Raw genomic sequence first — 24,599 nt, 5'->3', positions numbered from 1 at the left:
GTAACTTCCATCAATGTAATTGTCTGCATCACTTCCAATCCCCAATGTTTATGTATATATACAGTGGGGAAAAAAAGTATTTAGTCAGAAACCAATTGTGCAAGTTCTCCCACTTAAAAAGATGAGAGAGGCCTGTAATTTTCATCATAGGTACACGTCAACTATGACAGACAAATTGAGAAAAAAAAATCCAGAAAATCACATTGTAGGATTTTTTATGAATTTATTTGCAAATTATGGTGGAAAATAAGTATTTGGTCACCTACAAACAAGCAAGATTTCTGGCTCTCACAGACCTGTAACTTCTTCTTTAAGAGGCTCCTCTGTCCTCCACTCGTTACCTGTATTAATGGCACTTGTTTTAACTTGTTATCAGTATAAAAGACACCTGTCCACAACCTCAAACAGTCACACTCCAAACTCCACTATGGCCAAGACCAAAGAGCTGTCAAAGGACACCAGAAACAAAATTGTAGACCTGCACCAGGCTGGGAAGACTGAATCTGCAATAGGTAAGCAGCTTGGTTTGAAGAAATCAACTGTGGGAGCAATTATTAGGAAATGGAAGACATACAAGACCACTGATAATCTCCCTCGATCTGGGGCTCCACGCAAGATCTCACCCCGTGGGGTCAAATTGATCACAAGAACGGTGAGCAAAAATCCCAGAACCACACGGGGGGACCTAGTGAATGACCTGCAGAGAGCTGGGACCAAAGTAACAAAGCCTACCATCAGTAACACACTACGCTGCCAGGGACTCAAATCCTGCAGTGCAAGACGTGTCCCCCTGCTTAAGCCAGTACATGTCCAGGCCCGTCTGAAGTTTGCTAGAGTGCATTTGGATGATCCAGAAGAGGATTGGGAGAATGTCATATGGTCAGATGAAACCAAAATAGAACTTTTTTGGTAAAAACTCAACTCGTCGTGTTTGGAGGACAAAGAATGCTGAGTTGCATCCAAAGAACACCATACCTACTGTGAAGCATGGGGGTGGAAACATCATGCTTTGGGGCTGTTTTTCTGCAAAGGGACCAGGACGACTGATCCGTGTAAAGGAAAGAATGAATGGGGCAATGTATCGTGAGATTTTGAGTGAAAACCTCCTTCCATCAGCAAGGGCATTGAAGATGAAACGTGGCTGGGTCTTTCAGCATGACAATGATCCCAAACACACCGCCCGGGCAACGAAGGAGTGGCTTCGTAAGAAGCATTTCAAGGTCCTGGAGTGGCCTAGCCAGTCTCCAGATCTCAACCCCATAGAAAATCTTTGGAGGGAGTTGAAAGTCCGTGTTGCCCAGCGACAGCCCCAAAACATCACTGCTCTAGAGGAGATCTGCATGGAGGAATGGGCCAAAATACCAGCAACAGTGTGTGAAAACCTTGTGAAGACTTACAGAAAACGTTTGACCTGTGTCATTGCCAACAAAGGGTATATAACAAAGTATTGACAAAACTTTTGTTATTGACCAAATACTTATTTTCCACCATAATTTGCAAATAAATTCATTAAAAATCCTATAATGTGATTTTCTGGATTTTTTTTTCTCATTTTGTCTTTCATAGTTGACGTGTACCTATGATGAAAATTACAGGCCTCTCTCATCTTTTTAAGTGGGAGAATTTGCACAATTGGTGGCTGACTAAATACTTTTTTGCCCCACTGTATACATACAGTGGGGAGAACAAGTAATTGATACACTGCTGATTTTGCAGGTTTTCCTACTTACAAAGCATGTAGAGGTCTGTAATTTTTATCATAGGTACACTTCAACTGTGAGAAAATCACATTGTATAATTAATTTGCATTTTATTGCATGACATAAGTATTTGATCACCTACCAACCAGTAAGAATTCCGGCTATCACAGACCTGTTAGTTTTTCTTTAAGAAGCCCTCCTGTTCTCCACTCATTACCTGTATTAACTGCACCTGTTTGAACTCGTTACCTGTATAAAAGACACCTGTCCACACACTCAATCAAACAGACTCCAACCTCTCCACAATGGCCAAGACCAGAGAGCTGTGTAAGGACATCAGGGATAAAATAGGCAAGCAGCTTGGTGAGAAGGCAACAACTGTTGCCGCAATTATTAGAAAATGGAAGAAGTTCAAGATGACGGTCAATCACCCTCGGTCTGGGGCTCCATGCAAGATCTCACCTCGTGGGGCATCAATGATCATGAGGAAGGTGAGGGATCAGCCCAGAACTACACGGCAGGACCTGGTCAATGACCTGAAGAGAGCTGGGACCACAGTCTCAAAGAAAACCATTAGTAACACATTACGCCGTCATGGATTAAAATCCTGCAGCGCATGCAAGGTCCCCCTGCTCAAGCCAGCGTTTGTCCAGGCCCATCTGAAGTTTGTCAATGACCATCTGGATGATCCAGAGGAGGAATGGGAGAAGGTCATGTGGTCTGATGAGACAAAAATAGAGCTTTTTGGTCTAAACTCCACTCGCCCTGTTTGGAGGAAGAAGAAGGATGAGTACAACCCCAAGAACACCATCCCAACCGTGAAGCATGGAGGTGGAAACATCATTCTTTGGGGATGCTTTTCTGCAAAGGGGGCAGGACGACTGCACCGTATTGAGGGAGGATGGATGGGGCCATGTATCGCGAGATCTTGGCCAACAACCTCCTTCCCTCAGTAAGAGCATTGAAGATGGGTCATGGCTGGGTCTTCCAGCATGACAATGACCCGAAACACACAGCCAGGGCAACTAAGGAGTGGCTCCGTAAGAAGCATCTCAAGGTCCTGTAGTGGCCTAGCCAGTCTCCAGACCTGAACCCAATAGAAAATCTTTGGAGGGAGCTGAAAGTCCGTATTGCCCAGCGACAGCCCCGAAACCTGAAGGATCTGGAGAAGGTCTGTATGGAGGAGTGGGCCAAAATCCTTGCTGCAGTGTGTGCAAACCTGGTCAAGACCTACAGGAAACGTATGATCTCTGTAATTGCAAACAAAGGTTTCTGTACCAAATATTAAGTTCTGCTTTTCTGATGTATCAAATACTTATGTCATGCAATAAAATGCAAATTAATTACTTAAAAATCATACAATGTGATTTTCTCACAGTTGAAGTGTACCTATGATAAAAATTACAGACCTCTACATGCTTTGTAAGTAGGAAAACCTGCAAAATCGGCAGTGTATCAAATACTTGTTCTCCCCACTGTACATAGATACACATACAGTGGGGAAAAAAAGTATTTAGTCAGCCACCAATTGTGCAAGTTCTCCCACTTAAAAAGATGAGAGAGGCCTGTCATTTTCATCATATGTACACGTCAACTATGACAGACAAATTGAGAAAAAAAATCCAGAAAATCACATTGTAGGATTTTTAATGAATTTATTTGCAAATTATGGTGGAAAATAAGTATTTGGTCACCTACAAACAAGCAAGATTTCTGGCTCTCACAGACCTGTAACTTCTTCTTTAAGAGGCTCCTCTGTCCTCCACTCGTTACCTGTATTAATGGCACCTGTTTGAACTTGTTATCAGTATAAAAGACACCTGTCCACATCCTCAAACAGTCACACTCCAAACTCCACTATGGTCAAGACCAAAGAGCTGTCAAAGGACAACAGAAACAAAATTGTAGACCTGCACCAGGCTGGGAAGACTGAATCTGCAATAGGTAAGCAGCTTGGTTTGAAGAAATCAACTGTGGGAGCAATTATTAGGAAATGGAAGACATACAAGACCACTGATAATCTCCCTCAATCTGGGGCTCCACGCAAGATCTCACCCCGTGGGGTCAAAATGATCACAAGAACGGTGAGCAAAAATCCCAGAACCACACGGGGGGACCTAGTGAATGACCTGCAGAGAGCTGGGACCAAAGTAACAAAGCCTAACATCAGTAACACACTACTCCACCAGGGACTCAAATCCTGCATTGCCAGACGTGTCCCCCTGCTTAAGCCAGTACATGTCCAGGCCCGTCTGAAGTTTGCTAGAGTGCATTTGGATGATCCAGAAGAGGATTGGGAGAATGTCATATGGTCAGATGAAACCAAAATATAACTTTTTGGTAAAAACTCAACTCATCGTGTTTGGAGGACAAAGAATGCTGAGTTGCATCCAAAGAACACCATACCTACTGTGAAGCATGGGGGTGGAAACTTCATGCTTTGGGGCTGTTTTTCTGCAAAGGGACCAGGACGACTGATCCGTGTAAAGGAAAGAATGAATGGGGCCATGTATCGTGAGATTTTGAGTGAAAACCTCCTTCCATCAGCAAGGGCATTGAAGATTAAACGTGGCTGGGTCTTTTAGCATGACAATGATCCCAAACACACCCCCGGGCAACGAAGGAGTGGCTTCGTAAGAAGCATTTCAAGGTCCTGGAGTGGCCTAGCCAGTCTCCAGATCTCAACCCCCATAGAAAATATTTGGAGGAGTTGAAAGTCCGTGTTGCCCAGCGACAGCCCCAAAACATCACTGCTCTAGAGGAGATCTGCATGGAGGAATGGGCCAAAATACCAGCAACAGTGTGTGAAAACCTTGTGAAGACTTACAGAAAACGTTTGACCTGTGTCATTGCCAACAAGGGGTATATAACAAAGTATTGAGAAACTTTTGTTATTGACCAAATACTTATTTTCCACCATAATTTGCAAATAAATTCATAAAAAATCCTACAATGTGATTTTCTGGATTTTTTTTCCTCATTTTGTCTGTCATAGTTGACATGTACCTATGATGAAAATTACAGGCCTCTCTCATCCTTTTAAGTGGGAGAACTTGCACAATTGGTGGCTGACTAAATACTTTTTTGCCCCACTGTACATACACACATACATACACACACATACATACATACATACACATACATATCCTTTTAAAAAATATATATATTCCCCTTCATTACTTTCCAACCCCGCCACCCTTTCCCCACTTGGAGTAAACTAGTGAACAACAACGCCTAGGCCTCTACTTCCAGCCTATACCCACTATCTACATTTTATGGACACAGTCAATTTTACAGTAATTACATTTTGTTTGTTCTTTCTCCTGAACTTCTTCTACTCTCAACCTCTCCGATCATTTTCATCATGTCCATCCGGTTTGCTTCTATATGCCATATCTTTCTAACTGTGCTCCTTCACAAAAGCTCCCAACCTACAACCCATACACTTATTATGGACACAGCGTGCCTACATTATTAGTTATCTTAACACCATCCATATAGGATATATTTCAACTGTACTGTGATGTCTTACAAAAGTTCTGAACCTTTCTATTATCATTGTTTCTACAGATTGTGAATTGAAAATAAACATTTTTGCTAATAGTATTATTATGTTATTGATCGATTGACTATGACTTTTCAGATCACCCAGTAGTGCTATCTGCAGGGTTAGCTCCAGGTAAATATTGCAATCCTTTAGCCATTCCTGGACCTGTGTCCAAAAACAAGCAACAAATGGACAGTACCAAAACAAATGATCTAATGATTCTGTCTCTTCGCAGCAAAATCTGCAGAGCTGGGAAGATTGTATCCCCCATATAAATAACATTCTATTGGTAGCAAGAATTTTATATAATAATTTAAATTGAAAGATTCTAAGTTTTGAATCTGGTGTCGTTTTGCGTATCAGTTCATAAACACTATGCCATGGGATCGGTACGTCAAAAATCTCTTCCCAACTATTTTGCAATCTATATGGGACGGCTGTCAATCCTTTGGTCCTTAAATGAAACTGATATACCTTTTTATTTATCACAGTTTTCCTTAACCAATTATGTTATTTAATGCAAGGCCGACAGACAAGTTCCTTATTTTCTCCTCCTTCCATATTCCTCTTCCATTTTTGCGGTAAGGCTGCAATTATTTGGTTGTAATTTTGGGTAGAGCAGACATTTCCATATGTTTTTGTTAGCTGCATGTGCGACATAACTCCACCAGTCCTACCAATGATATCATTTACAAAGATTATACCTTTTTTAAACATTTTGTCAAAAAAAAAGTTTTTTTGTCAATTAGTATATTTGAGTTTAACCACAATATTTGTTGCATTATTTGTTCTGTCGTTTCTGGAGGATTAAATTGAAATTGCAACCAACTTTCTATGGCTTGTTTTAGAAATAGTGATATCTGGGAGATTATTTCCTTTTCAAATAACTGAAAGTGAGTGGTTGTAATCTGAATAAAGGGAAAAAGGCCATTCTTGAACATTGGGTGAGACAATCTTACTAATTTGCTAGAGAACCAGTTCGGATTTAAGTATAACTTTTGTATGACTGAAGCTTTTAGTGATAGGTCTAATGCTTTAATATTTAATCATTTCTGTCCTCCGAATTCATATTCATTATATTAATAGGCCCGTTTAATTTTGTCTGGCTTGCTGTTCCAAATAAAATGGAATATTTTTTTCTCATATAATTTAAAAAACTGTTCGCTAGGCGTAGGCAAGACCATAAGCAAATAGGTAAACTGGGATAATACTAAAGACTTAATCAGGGTGATTTTTCCACAAATTGACAGGCACCCACCTTTCCATGGTAGCAAGATCTTATCTATTTTTGCTAACTTTCTATTATAATTTATTGAAGTGAGATCATTTATTTCCTTTGGGATATATATTCCGAGTATATCCACATCACCATCAGACCATTTTATTGGTAAACTACATGGCAATGTAAAAATTGTATTTTTTATTGATCCAATACGTAATATAGTACATTTGTCATAATTTGGTTGTAATCCAGAGAGGTTAGAAAATGTATCTAGATCCTCTATGAGGCTGTGGAGTGATTCTAGTTGTGTATTTAAAAGAAAACATGAATCATCAGCGTACAATGACACCTTTGTTTTTAAGCCCTGGATTTCTAATCCCCTGATATTATTGTTGGATCTGATTTTAATAGCTAACATCTCGATGGCCACAATAAATAGATATGCCGATAGTGGACAACCTTGTTTCACTCCTCTTGACAGTTTAAAACTTTCAGAGAAATAGCCATTATTTACTATTTTACACCTAGGGTTACTATACATGATTTTGACCCATTTTATAAGAGATTCACCAAAATTGAAATGCTCCAGGCACTTATATATAAACTAATACTTATTTTCCACCATAATTTGCAAATAAATTCATTAAAAATCCTACAATGTGATTTTCTGGATTTTTTTTTCTCATTTTGTCTGTCATAGTTGACGTGTACCTATGATGAAAATTACAGGCCTCTCTCATCTTTTTAAGTGGGAGAACTTGCACAATTGGTGGCTGACTAAATACTTTTTTTCCCCACTGTATCTTCCTTGTAAAAAACCTGTCTGATTAGAATTAATAATATCCGACAATACCTTTTTAATTTTATGCGCTATACATTTTGCTCGAATTTTTGCATCACAACACTGAAGTGTAAGGGGCCTCCAATTTTTTTAATGGACTGGATCTTAATATTTTCCACTTGTATCCTGTTTCAGTAATAATGAGATCAGACCTTCTTCTTGAGTGTCAGATAATATACCATTTACATAGGAGTGGGTAAAACATGCTAATAGCGGTCCTCTTAGTATATCAAAAAAGGTTTGGTATACTTCGACTGGTATGCCATCCAACCCTGGAGTTTTCCCAGACTTAAAGTCTTTAATTGCATCCAGAAGTTCCTCCTCTGTAATTTCACCTTCACATTAGTCTTTTTGTTTGGCTGTTAATTTTACATTATCAATAGGAAAAAAATCTCTACAATTAGCTTCAGTTAGAGGAGATGGAGGCGACTGAAACGAAAACATATGCTTAAAGTACCTTGTTTCCTCCTTCAAAATATAATTTGGTGAATCATGGGTTACTTAGTCAATTGTAACCAATTTCATTAAATTCTTTTTGGTAGCATTCCTATGTTGAAGATTAAAACATAATTTGGTAAATTTTTCCCCATATCCCATCCAGTTTGCTTTATTTTTATAATATATTACACTTGATCTTTCTTGAATAAGTTTCTCCATTTCTTTTTGTTTTTCCTCTAATTTATTCTGAGCCTCTATGTTACAGTTTTTATTGCCATCTATCTGTTCTGTTAGACTTTCTATTTCCTTTGTTAGTATAAACTCTTTTGACCTAAATTGCTTTTGTTTTCGAGATGAGTACTGAATTGCATGGCCTCTAAAGGCACATTTAAAGGTGTCCCATACAATAAGAGGATTTGCTGTACCTATGTTATGTCGGAAAAAGTCAGTTATAAATTCCTTTGTCCTAGTTAAAAATAAATTATCATCCAATAGGCTTTGATTACATTTCCAATATCCTCGCCCACGTGGAAATTCAGAAAGAGTAATGTATATGCCAATTATATGATGGTCCGACCGCATTCTGTCCCCTATCAACACTTTTTTCACTTTTGGTGCCAACGAGAATGAGATAAGAAAGAAGTCAAGACGACTAGCTTGATTGAGTCTCCGCCATGTATATCTCACTAGATCAGGATATTTAAGCCTCCATATATCTACTAGTTCTAATGTATCCATGACATTCACGATTTCCTTAAGAGCATGTGGGTGATTGTTTGTGGTGTAATTTCCTTTACGGTCCATTGAGCTATTTAAAACAGTATTATAATCCCCCACCATAATAATATTGTCTTGAATTGCTTGCAGGGTTGATCATTTATTATACTGTATATATTGTCAAAGAAGTGTGGATCATCATTATTTGGTCCGTAAATGTTAATGAGCCATATCTGTTTATTGTCCAATAACATATTTTAAATAATCCATCTACCTTGCGTATCTATTTGGACAATTTGCACATTCGGATCGAAATTACTATTAATTAATATCATCACCCCTTTTGAATTTCTTTGCCCATGGGAGAAGTATATTTCGCCCCCCCATTCCTTTTTCCACGCAACTTCATCTAGAATTGTTGAATGAGTTTCCTGTAAACAATAGATATTATATTCCTTCTCTTTGAGCCATGTAAATATTGTTCTTCTTTTGTTATTATCAGCTAAGCCATTACAATTATAACTGGCTATACTTATTTCACCATACACCATAATGAGATACAAGTTTCAAGTCTATTTATCATTATATATGTTTGTAGATTTACCATAAAAAAAAAACGTAATGATTGAGTGTCCATATAGCTGTACCATGATATTTGCATTGCTACTAAGTATCCCTTCAATTGTTCTCCTCTAATTCCCCCGCTAAAGCCCCTCCCCATCCCAAGTTGATCCGTCATCCCAGTGAACGGCATCCCATCCACATCCCTCCGGATCCCTAGGGCCCTGAGAGGCCAGGGCCCATCCATCGAAAACAGCACACAGTGCCACGCACAAAACAGAAGCAGATTAACCACCAAAAGCATTTCCAATGCTGTCACCTCTATATATAACTATTTAAAAATATATATCTATTCAAATATCTTGCATATCTTATTTTCCATCATTATCCATTAATATGCGTAATAATGTCGGCAGTTCATACGTAGGATTTTAACATATAACCCGAATTGCCATTGTATTACATTTAATTTATTGACAAGCAATTATTATCCTAGCAAATAATTACCGTGGTCCATCCCATATCACATACTCCAACACACTCATCCCCCCTCCTCCACAATCCACCATAAAATCAGATACTCATCGGTTGTTATATCCCAGAGCCCAACTCAAGAAAGGACCTGATTTACGAGTGCACATACAGTTACAGCTGATTGAGAAAGCATGCAAGATTGAGCAGAAATTGACAACAATGTCAGATTTGATTAATCTACTTAATCTATGTCAAGTCCTAAGTGATTGAGATCAGATCCACCCTCTTCACCTGAGACACAGACACTTTGGTCCCCCATTGTAACCATTTTCCCCAAGCATCTCCATGCAGTCAGACCTTTGATTATTTTGTGCCACCTGGGCCACAATGATAAACCCCCTCTCTGATTGTCCAAGTGTGACCCCCTCTCCATGGGTTACTGCAGCCAGTGTTGCCAGCACTGCCACTACCTGGGTGGGGGTACCCCACCGGAATCCCCACCGGCTAGGTAAAAGGTCGTCAAGGTTCTCATTAGCAGCTTTGAGAATTTCCTTGTATATAATGCTCTCCCATCAGGGGGCTCTGGCTTTGTCGGACCAACCCTGCCAGGCAGGCTCAGAATCTTGAGGGGGCGGTGCTGCTCAAGTAGGTCTCTGACCGCATTTATTTCTCTGTTTAGGCTGCATATCATAAAAGAGATGGGAACTTCTCTTTGGTGTATGGGTCACTCAGGTGGGTGTCCAGGATATAGGGTTAGGGATCGTTCCATCATGATAGGACAATAAAAAATGAAATTAGATGTATACTATATTTAAAAATGTATATCCCTCATCTACACAAAATTGAAAGCTCTCTCTCATTACCCCTGCTCATAGACACCCGTCGGCTCTAGGATATGCAACCATTTCTCCTCTCACTCAATTAACACCGCACCTTTCCAAACACAAAAATGCACACACCACATGGTTGACTGCGGAGGAAATGGGCCGAGCGTGCAAACGCACCCACTTCCCACACCTGCCGCAAGGGGGAAAGGACGCCAGGGAGAACACAGGACCAACCCCAACAACCGTCCGCCAAAACAACAATTGCCCGCCAAAAAAGCCATGTTCTAATTAGTTGTATTTGAAGATGTATTATTCTGCTTGTTATCTTTTCTTGTTATATAGTTTTATCCTTTTTTAAATACTATACTTACTATAAATGTTATTTAATATTCCAATCCCTATCATTGCTAGTATTGGGTGTTCCATTATTCAACTCCTCTATTACAACTTTTAGAATAGCCATGGAGTAGTCTTTGTGTCTCTGAACATTTGGTTGTCAATATATAGTTTATCAACCACAAGTGCCACACGTTTCCCTTTTAATCTGTTTTCCTTGAAGATTGGATACAGAACTTTGCGCCTTTCTGCAATCTCCCTCGGGAACTGATCATTCATGCCTATTTTCTTTTTCCTTTTAACCATAGCTTTATCCTTAAAAAATGCAAATTTGGCAACGATTGGGCGATCATATTTCTGTCCTCTTTGTCCGAAACGGTGTACACGTTCAAGTTGGATTTTATCGACAGCCTCGAGTGGTATTTGAAGCGCTGTATGCAGGAAATCCTTCATAATATTCTCGGTTATTTCTCCCTCCTTTTCCTGAATACCCGTAAGTACTAGATTTTCTCTCATCGATCTAGTTTGGATGTCTAGTAAGGCTTCTCTCAGAAGCTTGTTCTCCTTTTTAAGTTCCCTAACATCCGTTTCCATCTTAGTGACTGTCACTTTTATTGTTTTGGTTTCTGTTTCCATTATCGATGCTTTTCCGTCACTCATTTCAAGACTCGCTTTCAACTCTTTTACGTCCTTACTGACCAATTCTAGTATGCCCAATTTGTCATTTATCGACTTCAACAGGTCGCTTTCCACACTTACCAGTCCCAGTGGTGAAAAGCATATATTATCTGTATCAGTCGAGGAGTCGCGTTTCCTCTTGGGGATTGATTCTCCACGCTTATCTTCCGCCATGTTTGGGTGTTGCTTGTTGTTGTAATATTTGTCGATATATTTCTCTAGCCTTATGATTTGTTTTGTGTTATTATCCAGATTGAATTTTATTTACTGCGAATATATGAAATGCTAATATTTAGTCTAACTTACTGATTTCGAATATTATGTTTTTATCTTGAGGTGGTTTGTACTGCTTTCTATTCAATACGCCATCTTGTTAGTTGTCTTTGATTAATCTCTCCTTGTTCGTCTTTCAATCACCCATTTGGGGTTGTATGCTCGTGAAAACCAATGAGTAGATGGAAGAGGCAGGACTTGCAGCGCATCAAGCGTCTCAAATAGAACAACGTTTTATTTTCGCATTCGGCAACGTGAGCAGTTTGAGAAAAATTATCGAATAACGTACGCGTTAATTTATTTTTGCGCATGCAACATGGCCGGTTTGGTTTCCCTGTTAGTGGCTATACAGTACTTGGTTTATGTTTAGTGTATGCTTTAAGTCCAGTCCAGTAGGTTTAAGTTTAGCGTATATTTAGTGTGTTTACCCTGGAAGAATCCACCTCCATAGCCGCCGGTGTAGACCCAGGCAGTGTGGTCATAGCCCACCCCCCACACCACCCCCAGACTGTTACACTCCACCAGACGCAGGTGGCCCCCGACCTGATGCCAGAACCTGCAGACATACATAACGTGTGGTTATAGACAAAGTAAGGAAAAGTATAACATTTTAAATCAAAGGCTATTCAGACAGTCAAAGCTATTCAGACAGTCAAAGCTATTCAGACAGTCAAAGCTATTCAGACAGTCAAAGCTATTCAGACAGTCAAAGCTATTCAGACAGTCAAGTGCATACATCTGATCAATCAAATATCTATCTATGTATCTACAAATAACAAATTCATGATATAGTTTTGTATTTATATGAATCTTTTATCAAGCCTTTATAAAGCATCGATAACAGCCCAGAAGACGTGTCTTACATCTGGTCGCAGGGTGTGGGGTAGGGACAGGCCTCCAGGCTAGGTGAGGGCTCACAGACGAAGATGTCTCCTTTACAGGTGACTGACCAGAGGGCCTGTTTAGAGGGGGGACCCTGGATCCCCCGGGAGTCACAGCACGACACACTCAGCAGGGCCAGCTGGGGGTACAGAGAGACAGTCAAAACATTACCAAACTACAACTTATAAAGGATAGCATGCAGAGAGTCTTCATAAGCCCTACATAGAGGCAAGGTCATACTACATAGGGTCATATAAAAGGTCCTTACATCTGATGCTTTACTAAACGTGGCATAACCCTTCACCATCCTTTATTTAGCATGAGATTTCCTTATGAATAAACATATGATATTCAGTGAAAATGGAGAACTTGTACTGTGTGTCAGGGTGATCATATAACCTACCCAGTCATGCATCTCCAGCTCGGTGGCAGCAGCCAGTCTGATAGGCCACCTCTGTTTGGTCCTCTCTGCTGTGTAGATGGCAAATGTGTGTTTGGAGTCATTCAGTACTGGCACCAAGATAGTCACCTCGTTGATGAACGCATGCAGGTACTGGAGAGAGAGAGGAGAGGAAGAGAGGGGAGAAAAATGATGAATAAATAACTAATTACAGATCACCCAAAACACACAAACACACACTGTGTCCCTCCCCTCACCTTCTTCTCCTCGTTGAAGGTGTAGTAGAGGAAGAGGATGCCGTCCTTGTTTCCCTCAGGTCCTGAGAACTGCTCCAGAGCAAACCTCACGTCCACCCACTTATGGGGCTTCCAGTCCCTCCACCACTGCATGGTCCCTTTCTTCACCCACACAGACTGGGACGGAGGTGGGGAGGGAGGGAGAGGAGGAGGGGACCAAGGAGGGGAGGGAGGGAGACTAATCAACCTCTATACAACAAGGACAAGTCATAAACAAACCTAATTAAATCATGGCAACCAGAAAAAGCATTTGTAAGCGTTCAAGTTGTTGGTACCTGTTCTATGGCCTGTTCGTAGTGTTTAAAGTTGTCCATCTCTCTCTTGGAGCGTTCGCTGAACTGCTCAAATATCTGTTTCCGCCAGGCAGATGTCTGGGCTGGACTGATGGACAGACTCATGGACTGGAGTGATGATGCCAGGGCTGGGAGAGACAAATAGACAAAGATCAAAATCTTTATCAACAACATGTGAGGAAACACTCCAGTGACTCAACAATAACAACAACAAGCACAGAGACACTGTTCCATCAGCCAGAATTGTGTATTCTGGTGTAATTGGGAGTTGGAGCTGGAGTTTTGTATATTGCTTGGCTTGTTTCGATATGCAGGAGAAATAGAATTTCAGAGCGATACAATATCTACAGTATCTGTGTCTCACCTGTGGAAGAGTTGAACCAGTTGAGCTGGGAGTGACAGTCCACACCACAGCCTCCTCCACTGACCCATGCCCAGAGCGGGTGTTCATCTGCCCCATAAGGCTCCTCCTGACACAGGGTGTAGGTGGCTACAGAGGATAGGCTACAGGTGTCAGCCGAGTCCCCTCTCACCCCAGCCGGACCCACAGCCAGGTGAGTCTGGGCCTCTTCCAGGTCCACGTTACTCCATTGGGGGTGCCCAGGCCCTCCAGACAGGCTGGGGGACAGAACCAGGGCCGGAGGGGGAGACTTGGCCTCTGCTTCCCCAAGAGAGACCTCCTCTTCTGGGATAGAGGGACCAGCGGTGACGGCAGCGGTGGCCCCCTCCCGTTTGACCTCGCGGTCGGAGAGCATCTCGGAGATGAAGCTGTCGCTGGTGACCTTGGGGATGCGTGGTTTGGGGACGTCAGGGTCAATGGGAGTGGGCTCGGAGGGAGGGGAGGAGGGGCAGGCCCCTACCTCTAGGACTGCCCTCTGTGGACCAGTCTCTGTGTCTGAGTCTTCACTCATCACAGACCGGGCTCGCACCTCACCACTGAAGAAACAACCAGCACTGTGGGAGAGAGAGAGAGAGAGAGAGACACACAGATAGAGACAGACAGACAGAGAGAGTGAGTGAGTGAGTGAGTGAGTGAGTGAGTGAGTGAGTGAGTGAGTGAGTGAGTGAGTGAGTGAGTGAGTGAGTGAGTGAGTGAGTGAGTGAGTGAGTGAGTGAGGGTGAGTGAGTGAGTGGTGGAGTGAGTGAGTGAGTGAGTGAGGGTGAGTGAGTGAGTGGTGAGTGAGTGAGAGAGAGAGAGAGAGAGAGAGAGAGAGAGAGAGAGAGAGAGAGAGAGAGAGAGAGAGAGAGAGAGAAACTATTATTATTACACAGAGCACCCAGCTGGCAGACTGCTTGGCTAATCGTTTTATGTAGCCGAGGTTGCCCAAGCAGTGAAAACAATGTGTGTGTGTCCATGTCGCCAGCACACCTGTGCAGACTGCTACTGCTGGCGGAGGAGTGGGACCTGACGTCTCCGTCTTGGGGCACGTTGATAGCCTTCCAGGCTTTACCACTCAACTCACTGGAGGTCACACCCTGACGGAAATACACTGCCCGGTCCTCACAGCTGATACCCCACACCTGGACAGAACAGAACACATGAGGCGAGAGCCACACAAGAAACTAACGTGATACTGTGTTTGTTCTCCATTACTAAACTGCCTTTTAATCATAATGCATAATTTCTTCATGAATTAATATAATAATAATATGCCATTTAGCAGACACTTTTATCCAAAGCGACTTACAGTCATGCATGCATACATTTTTACGTATGGGTGGTCCCGGGGATCGAACCCACTACCCTGGCGTTACAAGCGCCATGCTCTACCAATTGAGCTACAGAGGACCACTGTTAATGTACAGTGTATGAGATTAAGGCCATGCCGTTAGGCTATAAGAGTCTAGGGGAACGTTATAATTAGTTGAATAAGCAGAGGAAATAGTTAAGTCATGGCTCCTTACCTGGTCGTTGAGACCCACATTGATCATGACCATCTCCCCGACCATCCCAATCCAGCCTGAACCACGGGGGTTATGGGAGTTGATGCCACGCCTGAACCATACCTGACAGGTACCGACAGAAGATCAGGTCATCAGGGAAACAGTCATGACTGAATGATTCATAAACAGAGGTTGACGTGGCGGAATTAAAATGACATTTGTGTTTTTCCCTGAATTCTTCCTTTAGCTCATGTTCATCATTGTCCATCACCACATGAACTATCATCAATTAATTCAAATTCTGTTTTTTGTTTAGTATGTAATGAAAAGCGCTATATAAATAAAATCTACACTATGTGCACAATTATTAGGCAAGTCAGTATTTTGACCATATCATCATTATTATGCATATTTCCCAACTCCAAGCTGTATAAACTGGAATGTTTATTGGATTTAAGCATATCAGGTGATGTGTATTTGTGTAATGAGGGAGGGTGTGGCCTAAGGAGATCAACACCCTATATCAAGGTGTGTATAATTATTAGGCAGCTTCTTTTCCTCAGGCAAAATGGGCCAAAAAAGAGATTTAGCTGACTCTGAAAAGTCAAAAATTGTAAAAAGTATTTCAGAGGGATGCAGCACTCTTGAAATTGTTAAGATATTGAAATGTCAGAAATGTTTATTTGTAAATGTTGAGTTGTTTGTTTATTATTCTCACTTTAACAGATGAAAATAAACAAGTGAGATGGGGAACCTTTCGTTTTTCATTTAGTTGCATAATAATTATGCACACTAATAGTTGCCCAATAATTGTGCACACGTAGATATTCTCCAAAGAAAGCCAAAACCTCACTTTTACTTTCTTAATTATTCAGGTTTGAGGTTTATTAACATTTTGGATTGACCAAGAGCACTGTAGTTGTTCAATAATAAAATCCTCAAACATACAACTTGCCTAATAATTGTGCACACAGTGTTTTATCATTATGTCCAATAATGAAGCATAGAAATGAGTGTTCAGTTATGGACACTCAGTGGTATTGTCTTACCTTGTTGTCCTTGGTGATGGCCCAGACTACGTTGTCCCCCACAGCTACGTGGATGGCCCCGGCCTCTGGGCTGGGAGAGTCCACCACTACCCAGGAGGAGCCTGACAGACAGAGAAGAGGAATCATGAGACCATTAGACTCTCTCTCGCTCTCCATCTCTATTTCTATATCTATCTCTATCTCTATCTCTATCTCTCTCTCTCTCTCTCTCTCTCTCTCTCTCTCTCTCTCTCTCTCTCTCTCTCTCTCTCTCTCTCTCTCTCTCTCTCTCTCTCTCTCTCTCTCGCTCTCTCTCTCGCTCAGTTCATTTCAATTCAATTTAAGGGCTTTATTGGCATGGGAAACGTATGTTAACATTGCCAAAGCAAGTGAAGTAGATAGTAAACAAAAGTGAAATAAACAAAAACTGAACAGTAAACATTACACTCAGAAGTTCCAAAATAATAAAAACATTTCAAATGTCATATTATGTGCAAATAATTAAAGTACAAAAGGGAAAATAAATAAACATAAATATGGGTTGTATTTACAATGGTGTTTGTTCTTCATTGGTTGCCCTTTTCTTGTGGCAACAGGTCACAAATCTTGCTGCTGTGATGGCACACTGTGGTATTTCACCCAATAGATATGGGAGTTTATCAAAATTGGGTTCATTTTCGAATTCTTTTTGGGTCTGTATAATCTGAGGGACATATGTGTCTCTAATATGGTCATACATTTGGCAGGAGGTTAGGAGGTGCAGCTCAGTTTCCACCTCATTTTGTGGGCAGTGTGCACATAGCCTGTCTTCTCTTGAGAGCCAGGTCTACCTACAGCGGCCTCTCTCAATAGCAAGGCTATGCTCACTGAGTATGTACATAGTCAAAGCCTTCCTTAATTTTGGGTCAGTCACAGTGGTCAGGTATTCTGCCACTTTGTACTCTCTGTTTAGAGCCAAATAGCATTAATTCTTTCCAATGCGTCAAGTAATTGTTTTTCTGTTTTCTCATGATTTGGTTGGGTCTAATTGTGTTGCTGTCCTGGGGCTCTGTGGGGTCTGTTTGTGTTTGTGAACAGAGGACCAGCTTGCTTAGGGGACTCTTCTCCAGGTGAATCTCTCTGTAGGTGATGGCTTTGTTATGGAAGGTTTAGGAATCGCTTCCTTTTAGGTGGTTGTAGAATTTAACAGCTCTTTTCTGGATTTTGATAATTAGCGGGTATTGGCCTAATTCTGCTCTGCATGCATTATCTCTCTCTTTGTCTCTCTCTCGTTGTCTCTCTCTCTGCTCTCTTTCTCTCTTTGTCTCTCTCTCTCTGCTCTCTCTCTGCTCTCTCTATCTCTTTGTCTCTCAATTCAATTTCAATTTAAGGGCTTTATTGGCATGGGAAACGTGTGTTAACATTGCCAAAGCAAGTGAAGTAGATAGTAAACAAAAGTGAAATAAACAATAAATATTAACAGTAAACATTACACTCAGAAGTTTCAAAAGAATAAAGACATTTCAAATGTCATATTATGTATATATACAGTGTTGTAACAATGTGCAAATAGTTAAAGTACAAATGGGAAAATAAATAAACATAAATATGGGTTGTATTTACAATGGTGTTTGTTCTTCACTGGTTGCCCTTTTCTTGTGGCAACAGGTCACAAATCTTGCAGCTGTGATGGCACACTGTGGTTTTTCACCCAGTAGATAAGGGAGTTTATCAAAATTGGGTTTGTTTTCGAATTCTTTGTGGATCGCTGTAATCTGAGGGAAATATGTGTCTCTAATATGGTCATACATTTGGCAGGAGGTTAGGAAGTGCAGCTCAGTTTCCACCTCATTTTGTGGGCAGTGTGCACATAGCCTGTCTTCTCTTGAGAGCCAGGTCTGCCTACGGCGGCCTTTCTCAATAGCAAGGCTATGCTCACTGAGTCTGTACATAGTCAAAGCTTTCCTTAAGTTTGGGTCAGTCACAGTGGTCAAGTATTCTGCCACTGTGTACTCTCTGTTTAGGGCCAAATAGCATTCTAGTTTGCTCTGTTTTTTTGTTTGTTCTTTCCAATGTGTCAAGTAATTCTCTTTTTGTTTTCTCATGATTTGGTTGGGTCTAGTTGTGTTGTTGTTGTTGTTGTCCTGGGGCTGTGTGGGGTCTGTTTGTGTTTGTGAACAGAGCCCCAGGACAAGCTTACTTAGGGGACTCTTCTCCAAGTTCATCTCTCTGTAGGTGATGGCTTTGTTATGGAAGGTTTGGGAATCGCTTCCTTTTAAGTGGTTATAGAATTTAACGGCTCTTTTCTGGATTTTGATAATTAGTGGGTATTGGCCTAATTCTGCTCTGCATGCATTATTTGGTGTTTTACGTTGTACACGGAGGATGTTTTTGCAGAATTCTGCATGCAGAGTCTCAATTTGGTGTTTGTCCCATTTTGTGAATTCTTGGTTGGTGAGCGGACCCCAGACCTCAGAACCATAAAGGGCAATGGGTTCTATAACTGATTCAAGTATTTTTAGCCAGATCCTAATTGGTATGTCAAATTTTATGTTCCTTTTGATGGCATAGAAGGCCCTTCTTGCCTTGTCTCTCAGATCGTTCACAGCTTTGTGGAAGTTACCTGTGGCGCTGATGTTTAGGCCGAGGTATGTATAGTTTTTTGTGTGCTCTAGGGCAACGGTGTCTAGATGGAATTTGTATTTGTGGTCCTGGCAACTGGACCTTTTTTGGAACACCATTATTTTTGTCTCTCTCTCTCTCTCTCTCTCTCTTGTCTCTCTCTCTCTCTCTTTGTTTCTCTCTCTCTCTTTGTCTCTCTCTCGTCTCTCTCTCTCTCTCTCGCTCTCTCTCTCTGCTCTCTCTCTCTCTCTCTCTCTCTCTCTCTCTCTCTATCTGTCTCTCTCTTTGTCGCTCTCTCACTCTCTTTGTCGCTCTCTCTCTCTGCTCTCTCTCTCTCTCTCGCTCTCGTCTCTATCTCTGCTCTCTCTCTCTCTATCTGCTTCTCTCACTCTCTCTCTCTCTCTCTCTCTCTCTCTCTCTCTCTCTCTCTCTCTCTCTCTCTGTCTCTCCCTTTGTCTCCCTCTCTCTCTCTGCTCTCTCTCTCTCTTTGTCGCTCTCTCTCTGCTCTCTCTCTCTCTTTGTCGCTCTCTCTCTCTCTCTTTGTCGCTCTCTCTATCTCTGCTTCTCTCACTCTCTCTCTCTCTCTTTCTCTCTCTCTCCCTTTGTCTCTCTCTCTCTCTCTCTTTGTCCCTCTCTCTCTCTGCTCTCTCTCTCTCTCTTTGTTTCTCTCGCTCTCTGCTTCTGTCACTCTCTCTCTCTCTCTCGCTCTCTCTCTCTCTGTCTCTCTCTCTGCTCTCTCTCTCTCTCTCTCTCTCTTTGTCGCTCTCTCTCTCTCTCTCTCTCTCTTTGTCCCTCTCTGCTCTCTCTCTCTCTCTCTCTCTTTGTCTCTCTCTCTCTGCTCTCTCTATCTCTCTCGCTCTCTCTCTCTGTCTCTCTCTTTGTCGCTCTCTCTCTCTCTCTTTGTCTCTCTCTCTCTCGTCTCTCTCTCCCAGTCTCTCTCTCTCTGCTTCTCTCTCTCTCTCTCTCTCTCTCTCTGCTTCTCTCACTCTCTATCTCTCTCTCTCTTTGTCTCTCTCTCTCTCTCTCGCTCTCTCTCTCTCTCTCAATTCAATTCAATTCAATTCAATTTACTTTATTGACATGGCAAGTAAAATTACTTACATTGTCAAAGTATACATATAACAGAAATGGTGGGACCAACTGCAATAATAATAGTAGTAGTGGAAATGGGATTACCATTAACAGCAACTACAACAACACATTTAATGAGAATAACAATACATTAAAGCAATAGTAGTCGACCAGTCTCAACATGACTGAGAAGACACATGACGTTGTATGAAAGCCAAAACAAAACAGGAAATATTATTGACATTACATTTTTCACTGGCTGTCCCTCAGGTTGTGGCAGGAGGACACATATTTGGCTGCCAAAATTGCACATTTTGGCTTTTCACCCAATAAATATTAGATTTTTTCTTCCTCTTTTATAGTTTCAAATTCTTTGTACTGAATGATACTTTTGGGTCTGAGTATTTGTCACAGTGTAATAGGAAATGCAGCTCTGTCTCTACCTCTCCCCGGGGGCAGAGTGAGCACAGCCTGTCCTCTCTGGGCAGCCAGGTTTGCATGTGACGACCGGTCTCTATTGCCAGACTGTGCTCACTGAGTCTGTACCTAGTCATTGTTTTCCTCAGTTTTCTATCAGTCACAGTGGTCAGATAGTCTGCCACCATGTACTGTCTGTTTAGAGCCAAATAGCATTGAAGTTTACTTAGATGTTTTGTGGCGTCTTTCCAATAGGTGATATATTTATATTTTTGCTTTGTGATGATTTGGTTGGGCCAGATTTTCTGAGTGCTGTCCTGAGGCTCTATGAGGTTGGTTTTGGTTAGTGAACTGAGCCTCAGAACCAGCTGGCTGAGGGGACTCTTCTCTTGTTTCATCTCTTGACATAGTAGAGCTGTGTGATGGAATGTTTTGGGGTCATTTGTTTTTAGATGGTTGTAAAATTTGATGGCTCTTTTTCTATTTGAATAAGGAGGGGGTATTGGCCCAATTCTGCTCTACAGTCTTGCAAAACTCTGCATGCAGTATTTCGATTGGATGTTTGTCCCATTTGGTAAATTCAGTATTAGAGAGCGGACCCCATACTTCGCTGCCATATAGAGCAATTGGTTCTATAACTGATTGGAAAACTTTGAGCCAGATTCTAATTGGAATTTCGATTTTAATATTCCTTTTAATGGCATAGAATGCTCTTCTTGCTTTGTCTCTCAGCTCATTCACAGCCATGTGAAAGCTACCTGTGTTGCTGATATTTAGTCCTAGATACGTGTAATTTTTGGTGTGTTCTAATAGAACTGTGTCCAAATAGAATTTATATTTGACATCCTGATTTCCTGACCTTTTTTTATTAACGGTCAGAGCCCAGGTCTGACAGAACCTGTGCAGATGATCTAGATGCTGCTGTAACCCATACTTAGTGGGAGACAGTAGCACCAGGTCATCTGTGTACAGCAGACACTTGATTTCAGTGTTGTGTAGGGTGAGACCAGGTGCTGCCGATTCTTCTAATGTTTTTGCCAATTCATTAATGTAGATGTTAAATAGTGTTGGACTTATTGGGCAGCCCTGTTTCACTCCATGTCCCTGAGAGAAGAAGTCTGTTTGCTTTTTGCCGATTTTAACCGCACATTTGTTTTGGTTTACTTGTTTGTCAATTAGAGTGTGGAGGGTGTAAATGTGGTCTGTTGTACGATAATTTAAAAAAATCCAATCTGGCTTACATTTTACATTTTAGTCATTTAGCAGACGCTCTTATCCAGAGCGACTTACAGTTAGTGAGTGCATACTACTCTCTCTCTCTGCTCTCTCTCTCTCTCTTCGTTGCACACACACAAACAGACACAAGCATGCTGTCTCTCTGTCTCTCTCTAACATGCACGCATACACACACTTCCTCTGTCAACCAATCACCTTGTGGGCAGTCTCTGGTGATGCCCTCCCTGACGATGAGTTGTCCCTCCCAGAGCACGGCCCAGACCAGGTCCCCTGGACCACAGCTGATCTGCACCACCTCCCCAGGCAGAGACACCTCCTCCCAGCCATCCCCCTCTGGGCTGTGGTGGTGGATACCCTCACGAAACCACACCTAATGACCCGGATCAAACAATCAGTCAATCAAATGACTTAGGAATACATTAGTATTGTGTACAAATCAAATCAAATCAAATCAAATTGTATTGGTCACATGCGCCGAATACAACAGGTGCAGACATTACAGTGAAATGCTTACTTACAGCCCTTAACCAACAGTGCATTTATTTTTAACAAAAAAAATAAAAAATAAAAAATAAAACAACAACAAAAAAAGTGTTGAGAAAAAAAAGAGCAGAAGTAAAATAAAATAACAGTAGGGAGGCTATATACAGTGGGGGGAAAAAGTATTTAGTCAGCCACCAATTGTGCAAGTTCTCCCACTTAAAAAGATGAGAGAGGCCTGTAATTTTCATCATAGGTATACGTCAACTATGACAGACAAATTGAGGAAAAAAAATCCAAAAAATCACATTGTAGGATTTTTTATGAATTTATTTGCAAATTATGGTGGAAAATAAGTATTTGGTCACCTACAAACAAGCAAGATTTCTGGCTCTCACAGACCTGTAACTTCTTTGTTAAGAGGCTCCTCTGTCCTCCACTCGTTACCTGTATTAATGGCACCTGTTTGAACTTTATATCAGTATAAAAGACACCTGTCCACAACCTCAAACAGTCACACTCCAAACTCCACTATGGCCAAGACCAAAGAGCTGTCAAAGGACACCAGAAACAAAATTGTAGACCTGCACCAGGCTGGGAAGACTGAATCTGCAATAGGTAAGCAACTTGGTTTGAAGAAATCAACTGTGGGAGCAATTATTAGGAAATGGAAGACATACAAGACCACTGATAATCTCCCTCGATCTGGGGCTCCACGTAAGATCTCACCCCATGGGGTCAAAATGATCACAAGAACGGTGAGCAAAAATCCCAGAACCACACGGGGGGACCTAGTGAATGACCTGCAGAGAGCTGGGACCAAAGTAACAACGCCTACCATCAGTAACACACTACGCCGCCAGGGACTCAAATCCTGCAGTGACAGACGTGTCCCCCTGCTTAAGCCAGTACATGTCCAGGCCCGTCTGAAGTTTGCTAGAGTGCATTTGGATGATCCAGAAGAGGATTGGGAGAATGTCATATGGTCAGATGAAACCAAAATATAACTTTTTGGTAAAAACTCAACTCGTCGTGATTGGAGGACAAAGAATGCTGAGTTGCATCCAAAGAACACCATACCTACTGTGAAGCATGGGGGTGGAAACATCATGCTTTGGGGCTGTTTTTCTGCAAAGGGACCAGGACGACTGATCCGTGTAAAGGAAAGAATGAATGGGGCCATGTATCGTGAGATTTTGAGTGAAAACCTCCTTCCATCAGCCAGGGCATTGAAGATGAAACGTGGCTGGGTCTTTCAGCATGACAATGATCCCAAACACAGCGCTCGGGCAACGAAGGAGTGGCTTCGTAAGAAGCATTTCAAGGTCCTGGAGTGGCCTAGCCAGTCTCCAGATCTCAACCCCATAGAAAATCTTTGGAGGGAGTTGAAAGTCCGTGTTGCCCAGCGACAGCTCCAAAACATCATTGCTCTAGAGGAGATCTGCATGGAGGAATGGGCCAAAATACCAGCAACAGTGTGTGAAAACCTTGTGAAGACTTACAGAAAACGTTTGACCTGTGTCATTGCCAACAAAGGGTATATAACAAAGTATTGAGAAACTTTTGTTATTGACCAAATACTTATTTTCCACCATAATTTGCAAATAAATTCATTAAAAATCCTACAATGTGATTTTCTGGATTTTTTTTTCTCATTTTGTCTGTCATAGTTGACGTGTACCTATGATGAAAATTACAGGCCTCTCTCATCTTTTTAAGTGGGAGAACTTGCACAATTGGTGGCTGACTAAATACTTTTTTTCCCCACTGTATACAGGGGGGTACCGTTGCAGAGTCAATGTGCGGGGGCACCGGCTAGTTGAGGTAGTTGAGGTAATAGGAAATGCAGCTCTGTCTCAACCTGGCAGTGTTTTGTGATCTCTGGAGATATGACCTCCCCCTCTGAGCTGTGTGTGTGTGTGTGTGTGTGTGTGTGTGTATGTGTTAGTGTGTGTGTGAGTGTGTGTGTGTGTGTGTTACCTTGCCCTGTAAAGAGACGGCCCACAGAGACAGCCTCCCCCTGGGCTCCTCACTGATCTCCCAGCCTCCACAGCTGATGTCATTAAAGGGGTCTGGCAGGGGACCACTGTGACCCTCTGACGGGATCTGGTAACAGAGAGAGAGAGACAGGTCAACACACACACACACACACACACACAGGAACACACACACACACAGGAACACACACTCACACACACACACATACACAGGAACAAACACACACAGGAACACACACACAGAAACACACACACAGGAACACACACACACAGGAACACACACACACACACACACACACACACACAGGAACACACACACACATACATACATATACTGTAAACTACAGCACATAATGAGTACAATACAAAGGCTGTAGACTGCAGAGGAACACAGTTACAT

The 24,599-nt window shown here is 41.8% G+C and overlaps 1 protein-coding gene across 1 annotated transcript in view; it reads right to left on the bottom strand.

Moving 5' to 3' along the window:
* The window catches only part of tecpr1a (tectonin beta-propeller repeat containing 1a), a 34,672-nt gene that overhangs the window by 3,129 nt on the left and 6,944 nt on the right, over positions 1 to 24,599 (bottom strand). Inside the window, exons 5-15 of the mRNA XM_041890837.2 lie at positions 24,183 to 24,308; positions 21,918 to 22,092; positions 16,419 to 16,519; positions 15,391 to 15,492; positions 14,855 to 15,006; positions 13,850 to 14,439; positions 13,468 to 13,613; positions 13,154 to 13,309; positions 12,900 to 13,049; positions 12,478 to 12,635; positions 12,043 to 12,170 (exon numbers count right to left, since the gene is read on the bottom strand). Of these exons, the coding sequence (XP_041746771.2) occupies positions 12,043 to 12,170; positions 12,478 to 12,635; positions 12,900 to 13,049; positions 13,154 to 13,309; positions 13,468 to 13,613; positions 13,850 to 14,439; positions 14,855 to 15,006; positions 15,391 to 15,492; positions 16,419 to 16,519; positions 21,918 to 22,092; positions 24,183 to 24,308 (1,984 nt within the window). The remainder of the gene's footprint in view (positions 1 to 12,042; positions 12,171 to 12,477; positions 12,636 to 12,899; positions 13,050 to 13,153; positions 13,310 to 13,467; positions 13,614 to 13,849; positions 14,440 to 14,854; positions 15,007 to 15,390; positions 15,493 to 16,418; positions 16,520 to 21,917; positions 22,093 to 24,182; positions 24,309 to 24,599) is intronic.

This window comes from Coregonus clupeaformis, chromosome 1 (genome assembly GCF_020615455.1).
Source record: "Coregonus clupeaformis isolate EN_2021a chromosome 1, ASM2061545v1, whole genome shotgun sequence".
Classification (NCBI taxonomy): Eukaryota; Metazoa; Chordata; class Actinopteri; order Salmoniformes; family Salmonidae; genus Coregonus; species Coregonus clupeaformis.
The sequence above is the reverse complement of the archived record's forward strand: the minus strand, read 5'-3'. Positions and strand labels throughout refer to the sequence as shown.